Below are 16,930 nucleotides of genomic sequence, written 5' to 3' on the forward strand. Positions count from 1 at the left end.
TTCTTACAATCTGTTAGGTTCTCCTAGGCTTGCCAATTGCCAGTAAACGTTTACTAAAATCCATTTGAGGTAACCTTAAAGCCCGCCAAGTGCAAATCATCATCCATTTGCTTTGCTACTCAATCTTTTCTGAGGTACTGATTGTTCATGAGGATTTGTTCTTTGTAACCTGAAAACTAAACAAAACCTAATGAGCGGGGAAGATGTAATGAGTTAAACTTAGGTTCATGTCAGTGAAGGTGGCCTACAGCTCAGCCCTCAGGGGTCTTTTCACTTATTAAACTCTATCAGACAGTCTCCTGGGGAACTAATAAAGTTTATTCTAAGATCTTGTTACTGTGTTTCGTTTTAAGATTCAAATAACCATGTCAACACTTGTTTCGCTCCACTTACAAAATGCAAATCGAAGCTATGAAAGGGCAATTCACAATGGTAAATGTGGAGTGTAATATTGCCCCAAAAATGGCAAAATTGATTTGTTGTTGTTGTTCCTCCTCTATTGTATTTTCTGGATTCAGAAAGAGAGAAGGAATGATGATAATGGGGAAACCGTCTGCCATGGGAGTCTCTGCTCAGCTCTCTGCAGTGTTGGGGGTATGCACAATAAGCTGCTACTGATCTTTCTAGGTTCATCATTGCCCCTTGCTGTGAAATACCGGTGGGAAGTGTAACAAATCTGTGGCTACTTGTGGGGCCTGATCCAGCTCCCATAGTTGGATCAGGGCAAAGATCTCTACTACTGCCACATGCAGCATGGATAACAGAGCTCTCTATCCTAGTGCAAAAAGCCCCGCAGCCTGTGCCATTTGACTAACAGAGTTGTTCGCCCCCATCCCCATCTCTTAGAAATAAGGCACCTTACCTTGGCCAATTGCAAGAGGGCAATTCCTTATACATGGAGCCAACCAGAAGCGAGCTGTATTATTTTTTTTTTAACCTTTTTTAACCTATTTTCTTCTCTTGACTTTTTTCTTTCATCCTTTTCATCTTCTTCTATTTATGGTACTTGTCTGGCCCCCTTTACATATGATCTGACCACCTCACCATCTTTATGCATGTGTCTTGCAGGCATCTCTCTTTTGATTCATTTCAGTGTTGCAGATTCCATCCTATTTGATTTTGTTTCTCCTCAGTTCAGTTTCATTAACTTTTCTAATGACTCATGGGTCCTCAGCTTTGGACTCGAGGCCTGGGCTTTTTTGGTACATTTCCATTTCCCTACTTTAGCTGAGGATTATTTTTTTTTAAATGTCTCTCTGATTTTTAGAAAAAGGTATGGGATTACGCAAAGATTTACCATCCAAGGATTTCTGAGTTCTAAACCTTTCTCAGTTCCCTGGCCTTGCCCTGGGCAAGTTCTTTAACCACATTCTTTCTGGGTAAAACCTAAACATAATTTGAAACACTACTTAGGGCTTACATGATTTAGCACCATGATTTAACATCCTTAGAACATGTTAGAGTCATGAGGAATCCTAGACTTCCCTAACCAGTGAATGCATTTTTAGGTGCTAAGAGGTGTTTAAAATCACATGAGCTAACTTAAAAAGAACCCCATATTCCTATCCATAGACAAGGGCTTGTGAAATAAAATAGTACTTCTGCCAAGCTTTAGGGCTGTTGAGAAGACTAATGTTTGTAAAGCAGTTCAAAGTGGCAAAATACTGGGCTGTAAATCTATCCCACATTAGCCTGCTGTGGATTTAAGGGTATGTCTACACTTAAACACGTTGCAGCCGCACAGCTGCTGCACCATTTTAATGCTTCATTGTAGACATAAAGAACGATGGGAGGGGTTCTCCCATCACTGTCAATAATCCACCCCCCCATGAGGCAGTAACTACGTTGACAAAAGAATTCTTCCTGTCACACTGGGGGTTAGGTTGGCTTAATACATCTCTCATGAGTGCTGCTTAACTTTTCAGTGGAAACAGCCCCCAGAAAGTTCATATAGATAAGCTGCACATGTTATTATGCCACCAACCCAGCACTGCCAGATTCCAAACTGGAGAGTCCCATCTGATGATCTTTTAGTAAAAATTGTGAAATGTTTGTTTTTTAGGGTCTCTGCCTCATTTATGCAGTCCATAATCTGCCAGCAATGGCAGACGGGCATAGCACAGTACACAACTGAAACAGCTTCTAAATTGTCTGCTAGACTCTCCACAGCTAGAGAACTTGGAAGTCAGCTTTAAATCCTAATCCTGCAATCCGGTTCATGTAACTGGTCCCACTGACTGCAGATCATGACTTCTCATGCAAAATTCCTTTGTTACTAAAATATCACCATAAAGCCAAAAAAAATGTTGCATGTACTAAATAAAAGCTGTCAGTATTCCCTACTCTTTCCACAATCCCTTCCATGATGGTGAAGGGAAGGAAGTGATATGCTACACTGCGGCCTGCTAAAATGTCCCATCTACCTCTCTCAAAGGTGAAATAAACTAAACCAGAAAAGGACTAAGAGGTTTCACATGTGGAGTTATACCCAGTATAACTATAGCAGTATAATTTTACCACTTGATTATGCTGGTAAATTTCTCTGTTTAGACAATCCCTAAGAAACTTGATGTATTTTCTTTCAGCAGTGTCGGCTAGGGCTCCAGTTGCATAAGATAAAGAAAGGCAATGCCTTGAGAGCAGCAGAAGTCTATACTAAAAAGCAGCCATGTGTCTATGCAGTTCCCTACTGGCAGAAGCTGTTTGTACAGAGTAGTCTGTCCTGAACTCTGCCTACCAGTTCCTCACTCTGTGGTGAAATATATACCTCATGCCTCTCTTTTAAATTATATTAGTTCTGTTAAGCATTTACACGTTTCATTTTCAAAGCAACATCCACAGATAAACATCTCATCACCCTGGGATCAGCTCTCAGCTGGATGCTATTTTAGCAGGAGACCACAACTCTATGGGCAACCAATGACAGAATGTCACTGTGGAGCCAATGTGACTTCAAAACCAAGCAAGAATAGTGTCCATATAATGTAAAACAATTTCACACCTCAAGGGATTAATAACATTCACTGCATCTTCAATCATGGGTTTCATTTTCATAGTAAAAAAATAATCTATACACTGTAAAAATTAATACAATGGATGGGGGTGTGTGGAGAGAGAGAAAGAGAGAGAGAGAGAGGACTGCAGGCAATGATGATTATTATTATCATCGTTAACAGTGAGTTTCACAAGGCTACTCATCTGCTTTTTGAAGTTCTCTTTGACTGGCTTGCAGCAAATGGTATACTCAGACAGAGAATGCAGAGATGTTTGCTGGTTTGTGTCAAGTCCTTGGGCCCTGGTTTGCACATTCATGAACAGCCTTTTGCAATTGCAACTGCAAAGGGAAGGAAATTGTGGGTCCCCTGAGATTTGGAGAAAAACCAGTGACGGAATATTTGTCACAGATGACCTGTGAAAAGGTAAAAGAGCAGCAGATTGACTTTCTGGAGCTGCAAATAAGACAATTCTGCCTCTTGGTGACTGTAAACTGTACAAGCTATTGCTTCCGCTATTGAGTCCAAAATGCCTCTAACACTGATAGAGCAAAGTATAGTGCATGAGGCACTCTACAAGCTGTCCTGGCTATTCTACTCAACCTCCTTGAACCCTACCTATCCAGTACCAGCATGGGCCCCCCCTGTGTAGCTGAGCTGTATTTGGTAGACTTGTGTTGTAAGATATGGGCAAATGCTCACTAAGTATCAGGTGGGGACACCTAACTCATTTCACTTGTGACCTAATAGCAAACTGAACAGGGATTGCTAAACTCCATAGGTCAGGGACTGCCTTTATTGATGTCTTGTATTACCATTTTGTCTCTGTTATTATTAGTGATGGGCAACTGACAATGTACAAGACCACTACATGCTAAGCTCCATCATACTTCCTCTTATCTTTCAAAACAAACTGTGCAGATAAATAATTTTTCTCTGCTCAGCCAGTTTCCAGAAAAGGCTGCCTAAAGTGGAGACCAAGGTCAGATTCTCAAGGCTGCTTTGTTCTGTTGTGTAGGGCAGTGGCCTGACAAGCCAGAGTTCCCAGTGAAGAATTCCCCCTGTTACTTCACCCACTTCTGCATCCCAAGCACAACAAGGGAAAAGCAGGCAGGAGGAATGTAGCCAGCTGAGCGATCCTCCGCGGCATTGTCAGCAGGGTAGTTAAGCAGGATGCCTTGCTCCAGGGCCAGGCTGCCCTTGAATCTAGAGCTGGAGCCCTGTGGCCTCCCCTCCCAACTAGATCTGAGCAAAGCTTAGATTTGTAGATAAACTGGACTATAAATCCCGCATATTTTACATGCAGTTAGACATTACACATGCCAGAAAGGGAACGCTGAATGTTAGGGCAGCTTGCATGCACAGAGATGAATTTATACATGTAATTTAGGCAGCCATTTTCGAAAACTGGGTTTGATGAATGTACATCAAACATACTTGTCTAGACCTCACCCCAGCTCTAGTTCATGCCATATGTTTTATTTCTTTAGCTGCTCTGTCTTTTTAAAAAGAAAATTTACACATAATAAATCTCTAGCTACTCACTTGCAGGTTGTTGTGGTCCTCTCTGCCCCACACTTTTTGATTCTCAGGTCACACTTTGAAAAGCAATCGAAAAAAAAATTACAGTCTTCATCTCCTGTGCAATTCTGTTCAAGGATATCCCTCATTTTAGGTTCAAAAAAGGCCATATCCACATCAATGGCAACCACCTGTGATCAAACAAACACATCACAAGTGACATGCACTGAAGGATGTAACTTTCAGGATAGGGTGACCAGATATCCATTTTTAAAGGGACAGTCCAGTATTAAACCCTCCTGCAAGTGTCCCTACTTTTTCTTAAAAACGGGCAATGTCCCATATTTTCTGTCTCCTCCCTGCCACCATCAGTACTGGTGGGTCCACTCCTGCTTCTGGCCAGATCCCTTCTCGCCAGCCACCCATCTACTAGCGGTGAGAGAGAATGTTTGGTGAGTGGGAGGGTCCAGTGGCCGATGATGGAGATGAGTGTGCAAGGCTGGTAGCGGGGTGAAGATGCAGTGCACAGGCCAGCCACTCCCCCCACTGGTCTGTCAGCACAGCCCTGCTGATCCCAGCTCTTGGCCAGCAGGGCCCCATCCCATTTCCGGCCCGTACTGGTTGCTGCGCGGCGATGGCAGCAAGCTGCAGTGGCTGGTGAATGTGAGCAGGCGCCAGATGGCAGACGATTACGTGTGTCTCTGCTGCCCACCCATCGGCCCTTTACGTGCTCCCCCTCTCGCAGTTCTCTCCCTGCTTTGTCCCTTCACAATCCCCCCCACTCCGCTGCTCTTCCATATACTCCCCCCACGCCCTCCACGGGAAGGGCACGTCCTGGTCCCAGTACTGCGCGGAGAACCAGTCCCTGCTCAGAGCATTCAAATACAACAGCCTGGCCAGCAGGCTCCTTCCTTCCCCCACTCTCTTTGCGCTGGCCAGGAGGAGCCAAGCCTTGCCTATGCCAAAGCCCTGCACAGCGTTGGCACGGGGAAGCCTTTACGCCCCTCAGCTAAACTCTGGAGTAGTGTGGGGAGGGGTAAGTGATTTTCCAGCTGTTCGTGCCAGAACCTGCAGGCTCCACAGCAGCCCCTGGGGCACACACATCCCGACCTGCGTCCTGCCCCCAGGGTGTGCGGGGCTGCTCTGTCCCCTAGGCACCCTCCTCTGCTGAGCCACGTCTCTCATGGTTCACTGAAGCCCCTGCAGTCAGGTTCCCTAGGCCCTGGTGCACAATGCATCCTGAGGGCTTAACCCCTCCTGCCCACGCTGTAGCCAGGGGACAGGAGGTGACTGGGTTATGTCAGTGGCCAGCAGCAGCCTGGAGGTGTTAGCTGCTTTTCACACTGTGCAGGCAGGAAGGGACAAGCTGCTTCCAGCCACATGGGAGGGGGAAAAGAAATGAGCTCTGCAAAGATACAGGCCAGGTCATCCCTTCTCCCCCTCCTCCCCTGTGGCTGGGAGCAGCTCCCGACTTCACTTAACTAACAGTGGGCCCAATTTCACTTAACTAACAGGAATTGCAGTAATGATAACCCAGTGTCACTCCAAGCTCTATGTGCTATTTGCAGAGGGGAGCTCTGTGATATACAGGGGATGTCTGCTCCTTCAATAGGCATTCATGTAATCAAGTGACATTCATGGTTCTCCCTCTGCTTATCTAGAATATATCTATCAGTATTCCACAGCTGGTTGATGGTCAGCAGAGAGAATAAGGACTAAATGATGTGAAGATTAAGCTATCATCTGACTCTAGAGCAGGGGTTCTCAACCTTTTTCTTTCTGAGGACCTCCCTGCCCACTCCCCCACCCCTGCCCCAAATATGCTTTAAAATCTCCAAGGCCCACCTGTGCCAGAACAACTGTTTTTCTGTATATAAAAGCCAGAGTCAGCATTCAGCGTAGCGGGCATGGCAATTGCCCAGTGCCCCATGCCACAGGGGGGCCCCGCAAAGCTAAGTTACTCAGGATTCTGCTTCAGTCCCGGGTGGCAGGGCTTGGGGCCTCAGGCTTCAGCCCCTTGCAGTGGGAATTCAGCTTTCTGTCCTGGGCTCAGCAAGTCTAATGTCAGCCCTGCTTGGTGGCCCCCCGAAACCTGCTCGTGGCCCCCGAACCCCTGATGAGAACCACTGCTATGCAGGTTTGTCGTTCCAGTTCAGGCTTAAGAAATATGGGACGGGCAATGCAAAAAGGGAACGCACTGCTGCGGCAGGTGTTTGATTCATAACTGTCATGTGGATAGAAGATTTTAGTTTCCATGATTGTCAATATAGCCCCTTTTACTTAAAAATTACAAAAATAGAGAAGGGGAGAAGGAAAGCCATCTATGTGATGACAGCTGCTTGCTATGGCACGTACAGTGTGGGCAGTGAAGTGAGAACAGTCTCACCTCAGTGCTATGAACGCTGTGAGTTACATTCAACCTTAATATCTAACAATGTAAACCTTCACTCAGAGAAGCCCACCTGTTTCAGATGAAGTAATTTGGTATAGATGGAAATGTTTGGAAAATGGACAGAGCACAGCTATTTGCAATTACTCCTGCAGAGAGCTTTAATTATAGAACTAAGCCTCCCAAATAGCAGCAGAGCTGAAATGTATGGTTGAATGACAGCTGGAATGACCCCAGGAATTTCAGATGTATGCACCTGGCAAAAGGCCAAATGGACTTTCCAAACCAAAGTCAAAGATAGGATCTTATTTTTGCAATTTTTTCTCATGAGGGCAGCTCAGATCCTGAAGAAACTAAACACACCTTTTAACTCCAGGTATCTTTAAGCTTCTTTGAAAGCTTGATAAGAGTGATGTACCCCGGGGAATTTCACAAGTTCATGCAGGTAAATATCAGAAATATGTCGACCTTCTTAGAGTCGGTAATGTCTTGTCCTGCTGTAGTTTCACTCTTAAATTCTATTGGAAAAATGTTGTTATGTTGTTCACATGTGAGTGGGCCAGATCCTCATGTCTGGTCACACTGTGCTTGATGTAGGACCCAAGGCAATGGCCCTCCTGGTCCTGAGGGCAGTCAGGAGCTAGTTTGTACCCTGGCATAAATTAAAGCTGCCTCAGAGCTGCTGTAACCTATGCTGGCTTGTAGTGGCCTCCCAGATGCTGGTATGGTGGCAAGCATCATGGGACTGCAACATGCTCCATTCCCCCTTCCATCCCCCCATAACATGTCCACTATACCAACGGAGTGGCAAATAGTTGGCTTCACCATCTCTGTGCCAGCTGAGAATTTCCATAGCTACCCTATAGGGCAGCTTTCCAGCCACTATGCATTGGAGGAGCAGCATAAAGAGGAGGGACTGTGAGCGCTGAGGATCTAGCTGGTTATTTTGGAAATGAATCCAGAGGCAGGACGGTGTTACCCCAGATGTGTTTTTCTGTACACTAGCAGCATCATTTGTTTTAGGTTTGATGGGGATGGAGGGGCGCTCTTCTAGTCTTTTTAATATTATTTTATTCTATCGTAAAATGAAAGAAACAACAAGATAAAAAATGAATCTAGAATCATAGGAATAGAAGGGACTTCGAGAGGTCATTTAGTCCAGTCCCCTGCACTCATGGCAGGTCTAAGTATTATCTAGACCATCTCTGACAGGGGTTTATCTAACCTATAAGAAAAAATTGCTTATAATATGCAGATAATAATTAGAACATAAAAAGATATCTAAGATTAGCTTATCCAACCCCTTACTCCTGGGAGTTGTCATTACTCTCACAAAGAGACATTGGTTTTGTTGAGATCGCTTGTGTAACAGATAATCTCATTAGTAAAAACTTGCAAGTCCAGACCCAAAACCTTCTTCTGATTTACAATTTCAACTTTGACAAGTCCCTCCACTTAATAGGCCGGATCTTGATCCTGGGATAGCTCAGAAAGGGAGTGCAAAGATGGCATCAAGCTACCCTCGCTTTCTCACACTGTACCTTTTAGAGAATTCCACTAACTAATACCAATTGACATTGCCAGGCTCCAGAAAGAGCCATGTCCAACTCTCCTCATCCAGAGAGAGACTTCTTGCATTGTGGACACTAGAAGGTAGGAATGAATTAGAGAGAACCGTCTCCCACTAAAAGGTCCTTGTAATGAAAGTTCTCAATATTCTTTCACTCCTCCTTCGTGAAATCTCTTGTCCCCTGAGCAGATATCAAAACTGACCATGTACGCTCAGTCAGGTCCAATTATAGCACTATGTAGCATTCATGCTGCATCTGACTGAAAAGATGGTAGGCAAAACCTGTCCTGAGGAATCTCTTTTGTGTCTTCCTCTGCTGAAGTGATGGGATATTTTTAGCTTCTCTCTGAAATTCTCCAACCATTCCCTACTCAACTCCCATATGGCACCTGAATAAACAATAAAGGCTAATTGAAGGGTGAGGGGAAAGCACTCAAATTGCTTTCAACAGCTATAGGTTTAGGTAATATTTGTACAGCAGTTTGAAGACGTAAGTGTTATATGGATGCTTGGTAAGTATTGATTTTAGCAGTCATATTTCTGTAAGTATTCTACATTCGTTATGAGTGCAGAAATTCCATTGATCTCACTGACTGCATGCATGGTTTGAACACACTATGTATATACAAAAAGAACAGGAGTACTTGTGGCACCTTAGAGACTAACAAATTTATTTGAGCATAAGCTTTCGTGAGCTACAGCTCACTTCATCGGATGCATCTGATGAAGTGAGCTGTAGCTCACGAAAGCTTATGCTCAAATAAATTTGTTAGTCTCTAAGGTGCTACAAGTACTCCTGTTCCTTTTGCGAATACAAACTAACATGGCTGCTACTCTGAAACCTGTCATTATGTATATACAGTGTCTTGAGTGTATGCACACAATTTCCACTGAAATCAATTGAATTTCTGCCTGCAGAATGAATGCAAAATATGTCCAGAAATGTGGTTAACAATACCACTACATTCTAAACATATATAATCCTTCAATCTTAAAGAGCAGCTCTATGCTAAAAAGTTGAAAGGTGACTCTGCAAGAATGGCGTCATGCGGTTCCAGATCTATTGCTTTTCAGTTTTTTCCAGATCAAATGTGCTCAGGGCAAAGGCACAAAGGATGTTTTTCTCTAACTCTCAGTCCTGCAAACTCAAGCCTTTTCTTGAAATTCAAACTGAGTTCTTGCCTTCCGGAGCATCACCCCCAGCAATAGTTTCTGTGGGACTGATTCTGCCCCCTGTGACAGCTCTGCAAAGTCACTGCCTTCAAGTGGTGTCTTCAGTAACACCTGAGAAATCCTGTTGCCATGAGTGGGGTTGCACAGGTGTAACTAATTACAATTAAGTAAAGAGTTCTTTTCATAATGCACAAAAAAGAACAGAACTCAACTCTCTCTCTTTGACAGTTTGAGGTTTGCAGGAAAAAAGCAACAAAAAAGTAGCTTTTTAACACTAAAATAAGTGACTAGATTCTCAATGCACTCAGGAAGCAGCTCTGATGACATGGGGTGGCATTTTTTTCATACGCTCTTTTCAGCTCACAACTGGATCTTAAACTGTGAGTACACAACCGAAGTACTAACTTACCGTGAGATCATTTCTGATAGCAAAATTCTCTGGTTTGATATCGCATAGGTGAAGCCGGTGAGAGAAATCATTATCAAAATGATTCACCATATCTAGGAAGCTGAGTGCAATGTCCGTGATTGCCTTCAGCTTGCTTTTAGTGCCAGTGAAGGAGGGACCAACTGCATCCTCCAAAGGAAAAATAGTTTTGTGCCGGGCATGTCCGGCTGTGAGATACTCCACAGCATAGAAGTGGCCACAGGAGCCGATGACCCGTAGGACATGTTTGCTGAAGTCCTGCAGTAAACTGAAGTAGATATATTCTTCCTGCTGGAGTAAGGACCACATGCTGGCCACTTGTGCTTTCCAATGCAGACCTCTCCTCTTAGTCCATAAGGGTCCCATGGTGTTGTTAGATAATTCCAGACCCAGGACATTTTTGACCTCCAAAGCTACCATCAGCAGAAGCTCTGTCTCAGGAACATCCTGTGTTTCCACTTCGTCAAGCAATCTAAGGCTCTGGTAGCTAGAGAAGATCTCCTTTTGGATTTCAAGATGACTGGTAGGCCTTTCCAGTCCACCCGGATGACCTTCTTACCTCGGTCGTAGTAAAGGCATTGCTTGTACACCAGCTTCTGTGCCACACACAAGTCTTCACAAAGGTCACCAGTCAGTGCTCCTTTCCGTAGTCAAGACACTAGAGCAAAGGAAGAAAACAGTTCACAGCAGAAGAATATAGTTTAGGAGCATTTCAGGGAGAAAGGGTCATCGCTGTTACAGTGTGACAAACATCATATTTAGACCCTTAGGTAAGACTCTGATTTTTTCAAACGTGCGTGGAGATCACTTCAAAGGAGTGATTCTTATGACAGTAGAGGAACTGTTTTTTCTCTGGCCAAGTAAAGGACTAGCACAGATGACCTACACTAGGTGTTTGCCATCTCTATTGTCTATGGATCAGATTTTGATACCTTTGTTGACACCCCAGGATAATTTACACAGCCCTGTCTGAGTTATGGCAGTCTATCCTCATCTCCTTATGGGTGGCAGCACTGCCCAGAATCTCCACAGCACTATGTGCCTCTGCTCCACCCCCAATCTGCCCCTCCCAGCCCAGCCACATTCCCTGCTTCAGTGCTCATGAGGGACTGGAGTACTCAGAAGATGGCCTGTGGCTGCCATCCTCAATTCCTGCACTGGGGGAATTCTCCTTCAGCTGGATCTGGGGCTTTTACAGCCCATTATACTGCTCTGTCTCTTTTACTGTACATTTCATGTGAAGACCTTATTCCATGTGAAATCCCATCAAAATCAATGGAACTATTTGTAGTCTGAGTTACTCCCCCAATAATATAATACAGATGACTGCAGCAGATACAATCTATGGAGCCCAGAATATGCAGGCTTTTTATAATATATAAATATAATTATATTATTCATTCTGTAAGCCAGAAAGGCTTCTTCAGTTAAGGTCTGTCTGGCAGAGGGACATGATTTAAAATGTATGGACGTACATATCAGATATCCTTAGGTAATTTTAATACACTTTGGATAATCTGGATATTAAAACCCAAAGAAATTGCTACTTGATAGTTGTATGATCATTACAAATGCATGTAAGAACTAAATAATACTTCCCCCCCACCCATAATTGCTTCCATTCCTCCACTTGTAGACATGTAGGCAGCTTACATACTTCTGTGTTCATTCAGAACTTCCAGAAGTGCAGCTGCAGAGACTGTTGGGGTGGATCAGTGGACAAGATGATCCCAGATGTGGGATGGAGGGAGAATAGTTTGTGTTGATGAAGGAAGCCAAACAGCTGGGAGGTGGCTTGATAACATTGGCCGCCCTCATTGCTTTCTGGCATTTGAACTTTTGTTTAAACAAGTAGGTTGACACTTCCAACTGTTTAATAGTTGTAAAGACTGCCTGACCCCAGCCTAACTTGTTACTATTTCTTCTGTGTAGAGGAAACATGATAATAACATTCAAGTGCTGTTATTTTCTTAAAATAGTATCTGAGGTGTGCACCAAGGGAATATGCTCTGATGCTAGACAAGGTTGAAAGTTAAATATAAAAATATCCTTTTTTAAACACTCATCAAAATTGATATTTTGTTTTTCTTGTGTAAACCTTTCCCAGTTAGCACAGGGAATAACAGTGAACTGGTAACATTGTCCACAGGGGACTTTGGGCATTAGGGGCAGGATGGAATCTTAAATCCAATAATGGTGCAAGGGGTGAATAAAGAGGTGATGAACTGGTTATGATACTACATAGTAGCCAGTGATTCTTGTGACATTAGAAGAACAGGTATGACAAGTATCACTTGTGCTCTCACAGCCTGAAAGAGAATGTTGTATTGATAAATGCCAGAAAGAAGAACCAGGTACACCAACTCTGTGTGCATGTGTATGCCCTGATTTTGTGTCCTCCCATACATATACTGTATGTGCATGCAAATCAGGATGGACACACACATTGCAGTCCACATGCACCTAACTTTGGTGACTCCAGAAGTACATGTGCAATTTTGAAATTCTGGTCTCATTTTTGAGGTATCTAATAACAAGTCCTCATTCTCTCTTACAAGTAAGAAACTTACTTTTTCTCTGCTGGAGTAGTTTAATAATTCCTACAATCTGTGACCTTACCTTTAAACAACTACTAGAAGGAGGGTAACACACCAAAGTCCTTTTTTTTTTTTTTTTTAAGGAGCCTTAGAATTAGCTGATCAAAGAGCTTTGCTTCCTGAATGAGAAGATCACAGCCTAACATGTGCACTGCTACTATTAGGAAACTATATGTCCCAGTCCTGCAATCAGATCCATGCATCCTGCCTGGAGCCCCATTGACTCAGCAGGGCTCCATGCATCCACAAGAATCTCATGCATGGATCCAATGGAGGTCTAGAAGAGCCCTCACCTAGAAAACCAGCAGTGAAACATGGAAAAACATAGTATACTTTCCAGTATCTGTTGTATTTGTTGTATCATTCTTACTGGTATTTCATAAGAAAGTGACTGTGCAAAATATATAGCCATATCTACAACCCCCAAACATGAATCCATCCTGTAACGGGCAAGGAATAGCTCTTAAGTCTATTCTTCTATCCAACTGAATTGGTTGATCTGTGCCTATTAACCTAACATCTGCCAGTCATGCATTCTTCAGTTTGATTCTTCTTTATTGAGCTTTCACAGTGTTTCTTAAACCATGGTCCACAAGTCACTAGTGGACTGGGGAGCTGCTAATGTCACAGTGCTGAAATACATGTCAGACTTCAAGCAGTGACATTTGCTGCTAATTGTAGATCAGCTCCAGGAATCAGGGTTTCTAGAGGCTTTTTTGCCCAATTAAACTAAAACCATATCAAACAAACCAAAAATGCCAAGTACCTCTCTGCAATTTTAGAGGGCTTGTCCACATACAGAATTTGCAGCCGTTTAACTTAAATCAGTAACTTAAACTATTTTAGTTTTAAAAGTTCAACCCCTCCTATGAACTGGGTTTATTTATGTCTGTTTTAAAACTGGTTACATCAGTTTAACTAGCACCTGCAAAGTTACCCATGCAAGCTCACCCAATAAGCCAGGTTTAAATTAGTGTAAAAGAGTCCACACAGGGTTTTGCATCAATTTAACTAAATTAGTTTAAAATTATATTTACATGAGTGCAACTTTGTGTGTAGATCAGGTCTGAAGCCTTCTGTCTTTCCTGGCATGTGTTTCTTTGGTGTAAATTCTACTGTGAGCAAGTTTATGGAAGACTCAAAAATCAGAGAAGTCCTACAACAGGGGTTCTCAAACTGGGGGTCGGGACCCCTCAGGGGGTTGTGAGGTTATTACATGGGGGGGTCGCAAGCTGTCAACCTCCACCCCAAACCCCGCTTTGCCTCCAGCATTTATAATGGTGTTAAATATATTAAAAAGTGTTTTTAATTTATAAGGGGGGGGGTCACACTCAGAGACTTGCTATGTGAAACATGTCCCATGCTTCAGGAAAAGGATGGGATGGAAACCTGGAAAAGTAAGTTTTCATGAAAGGAGGATCTCTGCTCACAAAGTGGGTGTTGTGTAGCTGGATTGCATTGTCTATAACAGTGAAACCAAGTGTGGTGCTTAGAACATGTACACAGAGTAACTCCCAGCTAACAGAAGGTGAGCTCAGTTCCTCCTGGCTCCACCAGGAAGCTGTTCCTTTTTGGTTCCATTAGAGCCATTGCTTATGGACAGTGATGATCCTTTTTCACGTCTTAGCTGGGGAAGTGCTCCCATCTAGTTCAGCCAATGGACTGGAGACACCTCTTTGCTACATGGTTACTTAAGTCCACTCTGGTGTCTGGCGAAACGCTGGCAGAGACAAGAGTCCAAATGGCTCATCCCTGAAATCTCAGGGCTCAGGCCCTGAGAGGGAAATGTGAATGTAGCTGTTGCTGTTTAAAATAAGTTGGCAAGGCTGCTATGTATAATTAGTCTTCCTTAATTATCTAGAACACAGGAAAATTTATGATCATCAGTTGCTCGCTACTAAAATAGATTATTTAATTTCCATTTGGATTTTTTTCCACTTAACCCAAGCCTTTAAAAAAAAAGACCCAGGCTTTTAATTTTAACCCACACTGCTCCACTTTTCTCTCTACAGAATTTCAAATCACCACATTTGAGTGAATAGTCTCACATGCTTTCTTGATTTTTTTTAATAAATATTTTTAAATATCCCATACCAGGAAAAAAATGTGGTGGACCATAACCTGAAGATGATTTCTGAATTGAATGTGATCTCTGCCTAAAAAGCTTGTAGAGAAATCACCTTATATTTGAATGCATGTGGAATGCTGAAGATTCCTTCTAAAATATTTCAGAAGGGATGCATCCGATGAAGTGAGCTGTAGCTCACCAAAGCTTATGCTCAAATAAATTTGTTAGCCTCTAAGGTGTCCCAAGTCCTCCTTTTCTTTTTGCAGATACAGACTAACAGGGCTGCTACTCTGAGACCTGTCAAAAGTATAGTTGCACATATCTCAAACAGCAGAATCGTGGATCAGCTATCCTAAAATATTAAACCACCTTGCTTTCCAGTACCAAAGAAGAGCTGAATATGGTCTGCAGATGTTTTAGCTCCCGGACCTTTACTCCCCTATTTTTTTTTTAAATCTATTAGAAGATGCTTTAGAAATATTTTAGTCCAAGCAATTAAGTGCTCTGCCTTATTGAATTGACATTACCCTGCTGGGTAGAAGGAGTAAAATGCAGTCAGCATTGTAAAGCCTTTGCTTTTCAGCCCAATTCCCTCTTTCAGCTGCTTTGCTCTCTCCCTTATACACAGTGAAGCTTCACGGCAAGATTACTCCAGCAAGCAGAGGTACTCGCCTTTTCCACTAACACCTTCCCGGACCTAGTCTTGTTGCATCAGACAGGCATTGCTTCCCAATCCTCTGTATTGCAAAGAACGAGGCTCGGACCGTATTTTGCATCAAGGAAAAGGAAGCCGTTAGAACACGGTCACGCCAGGGAAATACTATGAGTTTAAAGACCAGTCGTTAAAGACTCGGGACGCTTCACGCGGTGTCTTTTGAAGCCCCTGAGCGCAAGAGCTGAGGCATCGTCCGCGAGCTCCAGTCTCCCCCGGCTTCTCCTACGCGACGCGAGGCTTTTCCCCCAGCGGGCGGCTTGAGGCGGCGGGTGGGGCGCTCGCTCAGTGTGGCCCGTTGTGAGCCGGGGGCGGCGACCGGAGCAGCATGAGAGAGAAGCGCAAAGGGACGCAGGGCTCTGAAGGGGGGGGAGGGTCACCCCCAGTGGGCAAAGTGGCCTCCCAGGGCCCTGGCGCTGAGCGCGGCGCGCTGACCTGGGACCTGCCAGGCCAGCCTCGCTCGGCAAGCGCGTGGGGACATACCAGCCTCGCCAGCATCCTGCGGCTGGCCTCGTCCGTGCAGCGCTCGGGGAAGACGCCGCGGGGCGCCAGGAAGAGGAACGTGCTGCCCAGCAGCCAGCCGAGGAAGAGCAGGAGCGCGCGTCTCCTCCGCAGCTTCCGCCTCAGCCTCTTGAAGGCAGGGATGCCCCGCATGGTCCGTCCTGGCCGGGGCGGCTTCACGCGCAGCAGCCAGAGGCAGGAGGGGGCCTCCGGGCGATCAGGGTCGCTCCCACTCGCTCGGACCTGTCGCTGGAGCCATCATGGCCAGGAAGCAAATGCCCACCCGCCCCAGCCCCCCCCCCCCGGCCGCTCCTCGCGCAGCGGCCCGCTGGGCCCTGTCCCGGGGCCAGGGGCTGGCCAACGACACCGTGCTCGCTGGGCAGCGGCGTGTCATCCCCACGGTGCGAGCTGCTAACGGGGCTGTGCGCGATGGGAGCCCTGCGCCGCGTGGCCCCTGCACGGCCCGATGGCTCTCCCTCCTTTTGAATTGAAGCCACGTAGTTCCGCCTCTTTTGTCGGCTGTCTCCTGTGTCAACCAACCCTCCTGCTGGAGTTACGAGGCAGCTTCCCCCCCCCCCCCCCCCCCGAAGTTTCACGCACAAGGATAAAAGGGGGCTGGAAGCCTTGACTAGAGCGGCCCGGTGCATCTTTTTCATGCTGGCGGCGGCTGGACACTTTTAAGAGACAGCCCGAGGACGGATGGCCCGTCTGCATGAAGCGTCTCTAGCGAAAGGGGGACAAAAGTTGATTACTGAAGAATATTTTCTGCTGTTTGAGTCCCCGTGAGGTTTACGACCCACCGCGGGGAACCAGCAAAAGCAACCCAAGTGCCCACTTCTCAATGCGGGAGCACGTGTGCCGCTGAAAGTGGTGGGAACCAAGTGGGGGGAAGCCTGTCACCAGCTGGGAACAGCAGCTTTGGTCAGCCGCTGCTTAAAGGGCAGCCCTCCGCCCCCTGGGCTGCGGTTTCTTGTGATGT

At 45.1% G+C, this 16,930-nt stretch overlaps 1 protein-coding gene across 1 annotated transcript; it reads right to left on the bottom strand.

Moving 5' to 3' along the window:
- Positions 1-3,190: 3,190 nt before the first annotated feature.
- On the bottom strand, positions 3,191-16,230 carry DIPK1C (divergent protein kinase domain 1C). The gene is given in 7 exon segments (XM_038392234.2): positions 3,191-3,409; positions 4,539-4,555; positions 4,558-4,705; positions 10,056-10,579; positions 10,582-10,719; positions 10,722-10,731; positions 15,934-16,230. Coding segments are annotated over 7 exon segments (1,227 nt in total). The 5' UTR covers positions 16,105-16,230.
- Positions 16,231-16,930: the final 700 nt, after the last annotated feature.

The sequence above is a fragment of the Dermochelys coriacea genome, chromosome 2 (assembly GCF_009764565.3).
Source record: "Dermochelys coriacea isolate rDerCor1 chromosome 2, rDerCor1.pri.v4, whole genome shotgun sequence".
Classification (NCBI taxonomy): domain Eukaryota; kingdom Metazoa; phylum Chordata; order Testudines; family Dermochelyidae; genus Dermochelys; species Dermochelys coriacea.